Source organism: Trachypithecus francoisi, unplaced genomic scaffold (assembly GCF_009764315.1).
Source record: "Trachypithecus francoisi isolate TF-2019V2 unplaced genomic scaffold, Tfra_2.0 Lachesis_group11, whole genome shotgun sequence".
In the NCBI taxonomy this organism is placed as follows: Eukaryota; Metazoa; Chordata; class Mammalia; order Primates; family Cercopithecidae; genus Trachypithecus; species Trachypithecus francoisi.
In genome coordinates this window covers 129,118,489-129,131,267 of record NW_022681456.1, presented here as the reverse complement: position 1 = coordinate 129,131,267, position 12,779 = coordinate 129,118,489, and the positions used below count along the sequence as shown (strand labels likewise).

General features: G+C 51.2%; 1 protein-coding gene across 2 annotated transcripts; it reads right to left on the bottom strand.

Annotated features, from left to right (window-relative positions):
- Positions 1-69: 69 nt before the first annotated feature.
- On the bottom strand, positions 70-10,774 carry NRIP2 (nuclear receptor interacting protein 2). Of its 2 annotated transcripts, XM_033223218.1 has the most exons (6): positions 10,233-10,774; positions 5,985-6,137; positions 2,993-3,075; positions 2,587-2,708; positions 2,285-2,337; positions 70-1,981 (listed from the first exon to the last, which is right to left on the bottom strand). In XM_033223218.1, exons 1-6 carry the CDS (start codon positions 10,422-10,424, stop codon positions 1,889-1,891), a joined length of 696 nt encoding a protein of 231 aa, XP_033079109.1. In that variant the 5' UTR covers positions 10,425-10,774; the 3' UTR covers positions 70-1,888. The 2 variants fall into 2 exon arrangements, with proteins under 2 accessions (XP_033079109.1, XP_033079108.1); XM_033223217.1 differs by lacking the exon at positions 70-1,981 and having other exon boundaries at positions 2,036-2,708.
- Positions 10,775-12,779: the final 2,005 nt, after the last annotated feature.

Sequence of the window (12,779 nt, the reverse complement as noted above, 5' to 3'; positions counted from 1 at the left end):
AAGGGACCACGGGCAGAGTTATCATTCAGCTCTTGACAGGCAGGGAGGAAGACCAGAGAAGAACATCGACATAGAGAAACAAGAGTTTATTCCAATAGAGAAGCAGCTGAGCCAAGGGCTTGCCACTGGGCCTGGGGTCTGCAGTTACAGAAGCAGCAGGAGGCAGACAAGGAAAGGCACAGCACAGGACCCAGGAAAGCGGACCTTGTGGAGCAAGGCAGTGAGGGAGAGGAAAGCGTTTAGGATTTTGAGACCAGGTACTATGGCACACGTGATCAGTGAGCCCCTCTCCTTTCCTTCTGAGGGCAGGGGAGGCAGCAGAGAAAGGTCAGGCCAGGTGTCACAGGCAGCTACTTGCATCCCGGTTCTTCTCTAACCCAGTCTACCCCAGGCTCAGGACTCTGTCTCAGCCCAAGGGTCCCACCCAGTTCAGGTTAGCTCTACCACTGTCTTTCTCTCCCCGTTTGTTTGTTTGTTTTTGGAGACAGGGTCTCACTCCTTCGCCCAAGCTGAAGTCCAATGGCACGAACTTGGCTCACAACAACCTTGTGCCTCAGCCTTCCAAGTAGCTGGGATTATAGGTGAGCACCACCATACCTGGCTAATTTTTGAATTTTTTAGTAGAGATGGGGTTCTGCCGTATTACCCAGGCTGGTCTCAAACTCCTGACATTAAGTCATCCGCCCGCCTCAGCCTCCCAAAGCGCTGGGATTACAGGCATGAGTCATTGCGCCCGGCCTCTTTCTTTACTCCTAATCCATGATTTGAGAGACTCAAACCAGCCAGAAAGACTCTCAGGGGTCTGGTGTCTTAAGCTTCGGGTTCTTCTCTTCACAGTGAATTCAAAAAAGCCTCTCTCTCCTGACAGACCCCAAACTTTAAAAAAAAAAAAAAAAAAAGCCTCTGTCTTTTTGCTTTGGCAAAGCCTGGCAGGGGATTAGAAAGCCACTGATTCCAGGACAAGGCGAGCTTAAGCTCAAGAGACCAGAGATGGGGATGGGAAGAAGGCCTAACGAGGTGGGTAGTTCTAGAAATCAGAAAGAATACTAAATAGGTTAAGTCTGAGTGGTGACAGCCTCACTATCCTGTCTGCCTCGTAGGAGCAGTTCTCTACAAGGCTCTGCCACACACACACCCAAAGTTCAGGGGCTCGGTGGGTACAAAAAGCAAGTGGAAAAGGATAAATACCTAGCGTTCATAGCAGAAGTATGTCCAAGGTTTTGCACAGGGTAATCAAACAATAACTGGCTTCAGACATTTGCAGCCCCAGAAAAATAACTCATAAAAGCTCTCAGCCTTATGAGATGGACATTCCTATACTAACTCCATCTCTTTGTTGTATTGAATTCTGTCTCATGTTTCTTCCCCCACATCTGTGCAGATGTGCACAGAATCCAAGAGGCAGACACCAGGAGGTCCAGGGACCCGGGTTGGTGAGGCGTGGCAGTCTAGTTGGGGGAAATAATGAGCCCCAGGTGTGGGGAGAGACATGGTGGTGTGGGAAGTTGAGTTACGTCTGGGGTAGAATTGGGTGGTGGGCAAGGACAGCAGTCAGCAGAGCCTTCGACCCAGCCCAAGCAGGCACCCCGTTTTGCTTAGCCTCCCATCTGTGGTCCTGATTGGGCTTTGCTCTTCTTGGGAGGGAAATGAATGAGAATCCTGGCATCGTGGGCGCTCTAGTGAAAACTCCTCCTGGGGAGTAGGACAGCTGCTGAGAAGCAGAGAGGAATGTGGCCAGCTGGGGGAAATGGGACAGCAAGGGTCAGGGTGGTGATTGAAAGGACAGACACCGTAGTCCCCAGCTACCTGGCTTCAAGAGCACCTGTTCCCCACACGCCTCTTCTGCTAAGGCAAGGTCTTTCCCTCTGGGGACTGACTGAGACAGCAGTCACTGGCCAGACTCTTGGTACAGAGGCAGGAAGGGTAGCTCTGAGAAAGGGGCTTTCAGCCGCAGCACTCCGCGCTCCAGGTCGATGCAGCACTGTGGGGTGTAGAGCAGTCATGCCAGGTCACCTCAGCCCGTCACCTGCCTCCCACTTCCCACAGCTTCCACCTGCCTTCTGCTCTCCCCCTTATCCCCATTTCCCTTGACTCCTGTTGGAGGGGGTGACCCAGTTCTCTTGACTTGTCACTGGGTGGTAAGTAAGGAACCTCTAAGGAAGCAAAGGGACAATTGCCAGTCTCTAAGTCACTCTCATCAGAGCCTGGTCCAGGCTTCCACACCTGTGCCTTCTACTGCTTTTTCCCAGTGCTTTGGATCAGGCCCTGAGTGTGGGTGCCTTACCTTAAGAGAAAGCAGAGTCTGCAGGCCCAGGCAGAATTCAGGACTCTCAACATCTGCAGGAACCATTTGAAAACAGAAGAGGCTGTGTGTTCCCAGTGGTCATGCTGCCCTCCTCTCAGCCCTCGCTCCTTCTCTGCCCACCCCATCCCCAGATCCAAGGGCACTGGCACAGAGAGGAGGGGTGGTCAGAACATCTCTGCAGACTCCTTGTGCTGCAGGGACCGAAAGTCTCTGCCTTTGCCCCACCCTGAAGAGAAAGGTGAGAGGTGAGCACCAGGGCTGTTGCAGAAGCGGGAACTTACCCACCACCTGTGCCGAGCACACCACGGTCTCCTGCCCCAGCTGTAGCTCTAACTGCTCCACCTGGGTTGGGGGCCCAGGGGCCAGGTCCCCAGCTGAGGCTTTTAGGACCTTCTTCTCTAACCTGTGGTTGGGAAGCAAAGGTTATGGCTACCACAGCCCCCAGGGGGCTTCACCCCATTAATCAGCAGACGTCCCTCTCTACTATGGGTTCACCTCCAACCCCTGACCTCATGTGGGGTCTAAATCCTTGCCCTCTCTGCCAGAGTGTTCTAGCCACTCTTTTGTTAAATAACAGCTTTATTAAGATACAATAGGCAACTGTCGTCACTATCTAATTTGAGAACATTTTCATCAGCCCAAAAAGAAACCCTGTCCCCCATTTGGCTTTTTGGGCCACACTCTTACCCCAGACGGCTGAGACATCCAGCAGAGATCCGATTGTATTGGGTGCCTGTGTCCACGGCCACTCTAAGCAGCAGGTCCTGGCACTAAGAAAGAGGGATTGTGCTGAATCAGTGAGTCCCTAGGAGAACGGGTTGGGAGTGGGTCCTTCAGTTTCCCAGCCCATTGATGATTCCCTTTTAGAAATGAGTGGAGAAAATGAACTGTCTTTAAAACAGGCTTTTATCGGGGCCAGGCGCAGTGGCTCACGCCTATAATGCCAGCACTTTGGGAGGCTGAGGCGGGTGGATCACCTGAGGTTGGGAGTTCGAGACCAGCCTGACCAACATGGTGAAACCCTGTCTCTACTAAAAATACAAAATTAGCTGGGCTTGGTGGCGCATGCCTGTAATCCCAGCTACTCGGGAGGCTGAGGCAGGAGAATCGCTTGAACACAGGAGGCAGAGGTTGTGGTGAGTCAAGATCGCACCATTACACGCCAGCCTAGGCAACAAGAGCAAAACTCCATCTCAAAACAAACAAAAAAACCCCAAAAAAACAAAAACTGGTTTTTATGAGACTCATACAATAGGGGCAGAACTCCCAGATAAATCAAAAAAGGAAGTGGGCTAGGTGAGGTGGCTCATGCCTGTAGTTCTAGCACTTTGGAGGCAAGAGGATCATTTGAAGCCAGGAGTTCAAGACCAGCCTAGGCAACACAGCAAGACCCTGTCTCTACAAAAAATAAAACGGAAAAAAAAAAAAGTGGTTATATGTGATGAGTTCATAAGTTTGGGGAAGATCTGCCAAAAATGGAGAAATGGTGATCTATTTAGAGGAATCCTTGGGAGTTCGATGGCCTCCTGGTTCGAAAACTCCAGGTTAGGAATAGAGGAAGGATGAGAAGACTGGAATCCTGTTAGGAAACTCAGCTATGGGTAACCAAGAAGTTTGCCATTGGAAACAAAGGAAGACAAGTTCACCTACTTTGGGACGTAGACAGACACTTTGATATACACTTGGATATACACACAGGTCATTTTCTCGTTCCAAACATTCGTTGAGTATCTGCTATAAGATATGTTACTGGAAGGTACATCAATGAGTGCTATTCTTTAGGAGTCTAAAGGAGGTAAAATACAACTCTACTATATGGCAGAAAGTTGTTTTTTTTTTTTTTTTTTTTTTTGAGACGGAGTCTCGCTCTGTCGCCCAGGCTGGAGTGCAGTGGCGCGATCTCGGCTCACTGCAAGCTCCAAGCTCCGCCGCCTCCCGGGTTCACGCCATTCTCCTGCCTCAGCCTCCCAAGAAGCTGGGACTACAGGCACCTGCCACCACGCCCGGCTAATTTTTTTTGTATTTTTAGTAGAGACGGGGTTTCACCATGTTCAACAAGATGGTCTCAATCTCCTGACCCGCCCGCCTCGGCCTCCCAAAGTGCTGGGATTACAGGCGTGAGCCACCACGCCCGGCGGCAGAAAGCTTTAAGGTCTATAAAAGGAATGTGAATGCCCTGGCCTCATGGCCCACACCTATGTATAATCCAAATACTTTGGGAGGCCAAGGTGGAAGGATTGCTTGAGGCCAGGAGTTCAAGACCAGCCTGACCAATGTGGTGAAACCCCCATCTCTACTAAAAATACAAAAAAAAAAAAAAAGAGCCAGGTGTGATGGCGCACACCTGTAATTTCAGCTACTCAGAAGACTGAGGTGGGAGGATTGCTTGAGTCCAGGAGGTTGAGGCTGCAGTGAGCTCTGATCATGCCACTGTACTCCAGCCTAGGTGACAGAGTAAGACCCTGTATCTAAAAAAATAAATAAAAGGACTGGAAAAGTCAGGAAGCGCAGTGGCTCGCACCTGTAATCCCAGCACTTTGGGAGGCCAAGGTGGATGGATCTCCTGAGGTCAGGAGTTCCAGACGGGCCTGACCAACCTGGAGAATACCCCGTCTCTACTAAAAATGCAAAACTAGCCGGGCATGGTGGCATTTGCCTGTAATCCCAGCTACTCGGGAGGCTGAGGCAGAAGAATTGCTTGAACCTAGGAGGCGGAGGTTGCGGTGAGCCGAGATCACACCATTGCACTCCAGCCTGGGCAACAAGAGTGAAACTCCGTCTTAAAAAAAAAAAAAAGGGCCGGGCGCAGTGGCTCACACCTGTAATCCCAGCACCAGGAATTTGAGACCAGCCTGACCAACATGGTGAAACCCCGTCTCTACTAAAAATACAAAAATTAGCTGAGCATGGCAGTGCGGGCCTATAATCCCAGCTACTTGGGAGGCTGAGGCAGGAGAATTGCTTGAACCCAGGAGGCAGAGGCTGCAGTGACCCGAGATCATGCCACTGCACTCCAGCCTGGGTGACAGAGCAAGGCTCCATCTCAAGAAAAAAAAAAAAAAAAAAAATTTAAAAAAGGGATGTGAGTAACATGCCTTAGAGGTTGGGAGGGAGGAAAGGCTGTTTCCTACTGGGGAAATCAGAAAAGGTTTCAAGGAGGAGGTAACATCTGATCTGGGCTTTAAAAGCTTGCAGAATGCGGACCCAGAATGATTGGAGAGCAAGAAGACAGCAATCCAGGTAGAAGCAGCACAGAGCAAAGACGGTGGCCCAGGACCAACGGGAATTTATTGGGAACGTTCGGTAGTGACTGAGTGGTTACATGGTTCCAGAGATTACAGGACCAATGCCTTAGAACACATGAGTTTTTTCCAGAATTACGTTATCCATGCACGCACACCATTCGTCTGTGTAGAGCACACTGAGGAGTACTTAATTTAAGTACTGTATTTTGACCAAGGAAAGGGGGCAGAGTAATGATGGTGACAGATGGAGTTGCACCGAGGAAAGATGGGTTGGGGCAGGGAGGATGGAGGTAGAGGATCCTGGTTAGGTCCAAGCTAGGGAGAGAGCTGTCCTTTCTCCCTCCTTCCCTCTGCCATCAGGACAGAAAGGAGAGCAGGTGAAGCGAGCGCAGGCAGGGTTGTTAATGAAAGTGTGTCCCTGGGAGGCCTCTCACCTTGCAGTTGACCAGAAGAGCTGGAATCTCTGTTCTGCTGGTCTTCCTCCTGATCTCCTGGCCATGAATCAGGGCCTGCACCCGGGGAGACTCCCTCTGAAGCCAGTTCGGGTTTCCCTCTACCAGGCGTCTTTGTATCACACTGTGCGGCTGCTGGCTCCATCACGAAACAATGAAGGTAGGCAGTTCTAAACCCAGGTATCCAGGCTGCTCAGTTACCCCACTTAGATATCCCAGAATGCTCCCCCAACCCCCCCACCCCAGACCTGAGCCTTGTCCTAGGAGTTGGCCCTAGGGTCCCAGCAGTCAGATAATGAGAGCAGAGTAAGTCCCAGTATCAAATCATGCCATTTTCCTTGGACACCCATAGATTGCTCAGCAGTGAAGAAATGGGAAGAGGAGAACGGTCCATTCTTGGTTAAACTGACTTAGTAGCTAAAGGGACATTTCAGGAATTAGTATGCTTGGGGGAAATTTTGTCTCAAACTTACTTTTTTTTTAACTAGGAGGTTTATTTTTTTTCTTCCCCTCTGACCTCACCCTGGGCTTCGAATCCCAGGGTTGGTGGTGTGATGAAAAACAGTAGAAGCTCTTAAGAACTACGCCAGGCGTGGTGGCTTACACCTGTAATCCCAGCACTTTGGGAGGCCAAGGTGGGTGGATCACTTGAGATCAGGAGTTCGAGACCAGCCTGGCCAACATGGTGAAACCCTATTTCTACTAAAAATACAGCCGGGCACGGTGGCTCACACCTGTAATCCCAGTACTTTGGGAGGCGGAGACGGGCGGATCACGAGGTCAGGAGCTCGAGACCATCCTGGCTAACATGGTGAAACCCCGTCTCTACTAAAAATACAAAAAAAACTAGCCGGGCGTAGTGGTGGGCGCCTGTAGTCCTAGCTACTTGGGAGGCTGAGGCAGGAGAATGGCGGGAACCCAGGGGGCGGAGCTTGCAGTGAGCCGAGATCGCACCACCAGGCTCCAGCCTGGGCGACTGAGCAAGATTCCATCTCAAAAAAAAAAAAAAAAAAATACAAAAATATAAAAATTAGCTGGGTGTGGTGGCACGTGCCTGTAGTCCTAGCTACTTGGGAGGCTGAAGTGTGATGATCACTTGAACCCGGAAGGCAGAGGTTGCAGTGAGCCAAGATCACACCACTGCACTCCTGTCTAGTTGACAGAGCAAGACTGTATCTCAAAAAAACAAAACAAAACAAACAAAAAACTCTTAAGAACTAGGATGCTGGGAGTCATCTTTGACCTGTCCCTCATCTACAACCACTCCCATTCCATCCAGTCACTTTCCAGATTCTGCAGGTTTTGCCTCCTGTGTAGAATCAATCTGTCCCTCCTTTCCTTCTCTCTCTTCTTTCTTTTTCTTTTCTTTTGCCTTCTGTTCTTTCAAGACGGGATCTTGCTAAGCTGCCCAGACTGGACTCTAATTCCTTGGCTCAAGGCATTCTCTAGCCTCAGCCTCCCAAGCAGCCGGGACCACAAGCGTATGCCGCAGCACCTGGCCTCCATCCTTCCTTTCTGTTACTGCGTGTGTTCCACACTCCCCGCAGCTCTCTTGGATCCCTCAAACACCTTCTTAAGTTCATAACCTGTCTCCAGACCTGTTACCTTTCAAATACATCTGCTTGGAGCTTCAGACTGGAAGCTAAAAACCTTGCTACTCCAAAATGTGGTCCTCAGATCAGCAACTTTAACATCATTTCGAAGCCTCTTAAAAATGCAGACTCTCATACCTACTGAATCAGATGTTTCATTGTGACAAGATCCCCAGGTGATTCATGTGCAGGTTAAAGTTTGAGAAGCACCAAAGTAAAACAGGAAACTAACCATGTACTCTCTTATTTAAAATGCATCAAAGACCCCCTACCCCACATTGCTTGCATACTAGAGCTCAAGCTTTTGAAGGTGATCCACAGCTCAGATGACAGGGCCGTGCCTCCTTCCCTGCCACTCTGTTTATGGGCCCCAGAAGCACCACTCGTACCAGGCTGCTTTTTGCCTCCATGCCTCACTCCTCTCTCCTCTCTTCCTGAAACTCCTCTTCCCCACTCTTCTTGAGACTAGACTGAATAACTGACTTAACACACTTTATTTGAGAGAGAGGTTGCATCTTAAGTTTGGGATTCTGTGTACATCTTATAATGCAGGATGTACCTTCTCCAGGGTACCCTCTCTGAGCTCTTCATGCTTCTCTCTCCATGCACCCCAAGCTGGGGTCCCTTGTCTTAGCTCCCTTTGCCATGCTTCTCACAAATGTTATGTATGCATTTTACTCTCCCATTAGCCTGGAAAGCCCCTGAGTCTACCTCACTCATTTTTGTATCCCAGGGCATGGCTCAGCATCTAGTAGGCACTCAATAAATGCTTGCTGCAGACTGACTCTCTCCCAGGCTCTACGCACCTCTCCACCTGCCCTCTCTCCTTGGGAGCCTGGGATTGTTTTTCTGCCCTTAGATTAATGAGGCCCTTGGGGTTGCTCCTGGCAGCGAAACTGCCAGCAGGAGACCCAGTGCTGGGAAAAGTTCAGCGAGCTCTGGGACTGGCTGGAGAGACTGGCCCTGCACTTCCCATCTTCCACCTTCCCACGATGGACACAGGCTTCAGGCCCCTCCCACTGTTGTGCAGTTTGCTCCACAGCCATCCCAGGGAGGGAGACAATGGGGTCTCCCCTACCTGTCGTGCCTTTGCTCCCAAAGCCACAGGAGGTAACTGCTAGAGATCAACTGGGGACATCCTAGGCAGAGGGGAGAGGTGAAAAGCCCAGGACTTTCTCGTCAGAAGGCGGGACCTGCCACTCTGGGATGGCAATGTCAGTAGAGCACCTTCTCCTGGGGCCGAACAGATGGAGGATGGTCCCCAGTAGGTTCTAGCCGTTGAGAACCAGGGAACCCACGTCCCTGCTCCATTCCCGTTTTTCAGCTATGCTTGCTGCCACTGCAAGGAGGAATAAGCCACTGGCAGTTCCTTGAATTGAAGTCTCAGTGCAATCCCTTTTCCTTGTTGGGAGCTAGGGAATTGTCAGGCCTCTGGGCTGTGGTCCTGGTGTGGGCAACCCAGGCTGAGAGGAGTCTGGAAAGGTAGAGCTAAGTAGAGAAAGGTAACAAGGCGGTGCACTGGCCTTCAGCTTCCCTGGGAGTAGCAGTTGGTGGAGCGCAGGCCGGCAGATACGCTTCCAACCTCTCCGTACAGGCCTGGTTTGAGTACCTCTTCTCAGACTAGGAGAGGGGACTGGGAACCGAATGCTCCCAAGCCTTTCCACAAAGGATTTCCTCTCTCCCATGGGTCAGAGGACAGGAATATTTCTCAGACTAAATGGAATAATAGCTGGAGGAATAATCATAGCATTTAGATAGCGCCTGCTATTACGCACTGTTCTAAGTGCTTTAAATATATCAGCTCTAACAACTCTCCCAACAAACCTATGATTGCTTTTATTCTCATTTAACAGATGAAGAAACTGAGGCACAGAGACATAAAGTCAATTGCCCAAGTTAGTAAGTGGCAGAGCCAGGATCTGATCCCAAGCGAAATGGCTCCACGGCCCGGCTTGTCAGCACTCAGAGAGGAATGCCTGGATCTGCAACTGTCCCCCGCCCACTCACATCCTACTGTTACTCCCCTGCCCATTCCTCTGAGGCCAAAGCTGCTGCAGACGGATGGGAGGAGAGGAGCCTGGAAGGTCTATTCCACTTAGGAGTAGGGGGAGCAGCGTTCAAGGCGGCCAGGGGCCCCTGGCAAGAGCCACACACAAGCCCGATGCCCGGGGAAGGATGGAGACCCCCCGTGCTTTGATTCTGAGGAGAAAGGACAAATGGATAGACAGCCCTGGTGGAGGGAACCTGTGGTTCAGGGGGAGCCGGAAGTCACAACCCTAAACTGGACAGTCCTCCGGGCCCTCCCAGTTTTAAGTGACCACTCTAGAAGGTTCCTGTGTTCCTGGAAGCCCCCACTCCTAAACAGCCTAGCTCCTCACCACCCTCAAGTTTTGGGCCATTAGAGGGAAAAGGCAGGGAAGCTAAGCAGTGAGAATAGGACCCCTCAGAGCCACCAAACCATGGTAACATCCGCAGTGAAGAGCCTCAAGTTGACAGGATGACCTCTCCCCATCTCAGCAAGGGAGCGGGACCTGAAAGCTGAGGGTCTGCACTTTCTGGTCCTGCCTCTCCTGCTCAGGATCTGAGAAGTGGAAGGAAAGGGCCAGGGGACGCTGGCGGGGGAGGGGGGACGCCTCACCAAATCCTTGGAGGTGCCGAGCCTCTTGAGGCTGTCCAGCGGGAGCAGGTCGGCCGAGTCCTTGTGCAGGAACTGGGTGGCCTGTTTGAGCCGGCGCTGCTGGCTCAGGTGGGCTCGGTCTCGAAGCTGTGCCTCCTGCCCCCTCGTCCTGGCTTCTCCCTCATCTCTCCTGGCTTCCTGCTTGGTGCTCATGGCCCCTGCTGGAGGAGTGGGCCGGGGGCTGCTCAGGGGGCGCCACCGAGTCCTCTCTGCTTCTTCCTGCCTGTCTCCGTCCTGTGCTGCAGCTCTCCTTCCAACAGGAGGGTCCCCGCGGGAGGGAAAGAGGAAAAAAATCAATAATGTTCAGGAGCAGCCGCGTCGTCTCCAATTTCCCGAGATTGCTGTAGAGGGAGTGAGACTCCGGCTGGAAAAACCCAGTCCTAGAAGAGAGGGAGGGTTGGCAGGGCCCACAGCTGGCTGACTTGGCCGCGTCCCCAACGCTGGGGTCCTGTTCAGAGCGGGCGGTGGATGGGGCATGTGTGTGTGTGTGTGTGAGAGAGAGAGAGAGAAGGAGAGAGAGACAGTGATGTAAACTGTCAGGGTGCCTGTGCCAGGTGGTTTGCAAGGAAGCGCCTGTCACTGGGTGGGGGCAGCAGCCCTAGTGCCCTCCCAGCGTGTGTGGCCCCTGCCCTCTGCATCCCTCCCAGGCTTCCCAGGGCCGCCCAGCTGTTTCCTTTGCCTGGCGTTCTCTGCAGCCCAGGGCTGGCGTGCAGGCCGATAACTGGATTCAGATCAGAGAGGGGCAGCATGAGAGTGGCCTTCCCTCCTCCCATCCCCCCAGCTTTACCTCCTTAGGTCTCTTCCCTCCCGCCTAGCAGATGTCAGAGTCTTTAACTAATTTACTCTGGATTCTGGGTTCCAGGGAATGGCAGGAACACCTCTGAATCTTCCCACGAGTAGAAATGGTCCCTGGCATCTCAGTCTCCTTCGTATGACTCTCCTCAAGTCCTGACTCTTTAAAAAATGTTACATTTCAAGCCTGTAATTCCAGCTCTTTGGGAGGCCGAGACGGGCGGATCATGGGGTCAGGAGATCGAGACCATCCTGGCTAACCCGGTGAAACCCCGTCTCTACTAAAAAATACAAAAAACCAGCCAGGTGAGGTGGCGGACGCCTATAGTCCCAGCTACTCGGGAGGCTGAGGCAGGAGAATGGCGGGAACCCGAAAGGCGGAGCTTGCAGTGAGCTGAGATCCAGCCACTGCACTCCAGTTTGGGCGACAGAGCGAGACTCTGTCTCAAATATATATATATATACACATACACATATACAGAAGTTATAACGGGCCGGGTGCGGTGGCTCAAGCCTGTAATCCCAGCACTTTGGGAGGCCAAGACGGGTGGATCATGAGGTCAGGAGACCGAGACCATCCTGGCTAACATGGTGAAACCCCGTCTCTACTAAAAAATACAAAAAACTAGCTGGGCGAGGTGGCGGGCGCCTGTAGTCCCAGCTACTCGGGAGGCTGAGGCAGGAGAATAGCGTGAACCCAGGAGGCGGAGCTTGCAGTGAGCTGAGATCTGGCCACTGCACTCCAGCCCGGGCGACAGAGCGAGACTCCGTCTCAAAAAAAAAAAAAAAAAAAAAAAAAAAAAAAAAAAGTTGTAACGAATAAGATAACCAGTACTCTTTACTGATCACCATTTAAAAACTAAGCTGTTGAAACTCCCTGTGCACTTCCACTTCCGCCTGCTGAAATCGCTATTTATCAGGCCCATACTTCTTTATATTCTTTATGCAAATACTTCCATATGCATTCTAAGCAATATATCATTGGTTTTGTCCTACTCACTGTATTTATTCTTCTGCAGTCTGCTCTTTTTTGCTCAGTATTTGTTAATGAGATTCATCCATACGATATGCCTAGCTCTAGTTAAGTGGCTTCACCTGCTGTGTAACATAGTCTCCACTAGATGCATGCATGACATTGAGGAAATGGAGGTTATTTTTCATTTTTAGGTCTAACAAACAATGCTGCTATGAGTATTTTTGCACACATCTCCTGGGGCACCTGTGTCCGCATTTCTCTAGAGTATACACCTACACCTAGGAGTGGAATTGCTGGGGCATCCCATATACAAGCTTTGCCTTTTTGGCGTATTGCCAGAGTGTTTTTACCGGTGCACACTCAGACAGCTGCACATGGGGGCTCCTGAGGTTCCACATCCTCTCCAGCACTTGGTATCAGACTTTTTCTAGCCCTGGCTTATCAGTAGATTTTTCTCTCCAGCCTTTCCTCTTCACCATCAGAGAAATGCATTGGCCAAGCACCTGTTTACCTGTGTTGGACTCTCACAGGATGATTACCCCACCTGAGCCCTGCTCCCTAAGGGTGCAGTCCGACCCAGACAGCTCCGAGGCACGTGCACATTCGGGCAAACCAGATGTCTACTGAGCTTCTAGGAACCAAGCCTCTTTGAGACACTTTCACAACCACTGCAGTTATATGAAGAAATATTGCATTCTAATCCCCATTTAGAGGGAAGGAAAGTGTTATGGTTGAATTGT

What these genes read in the sequence shown, in the direction of transcription:
- NRIP2 (XM_033223217.1), bottom strand. Translation starts at nt 10,424, where the DNA reads ATGAGCACCAAGCAGGAAGCCAGGAGAGATGAGGGAGAAGCCAGGACG. An exon ending in TCGGCACCTCCAAGGATTTG is followed by an intron (nt 6,138 to 10,232) that starts GTGAGGCGTCCC and finishes TGATGGAGCCAG; the next exon opens with CAGCCGCACAGTGTGATACA. An exon ending in CTCTTCTGGTCAACTGCAAG is followed by an intron (nt 3,076 to 5,984) that starts GTGAGAGGCCTC and finishes CCTCTTTCTTAG; the next exon opens with TGCCAGGACCTGCTGCTTAG.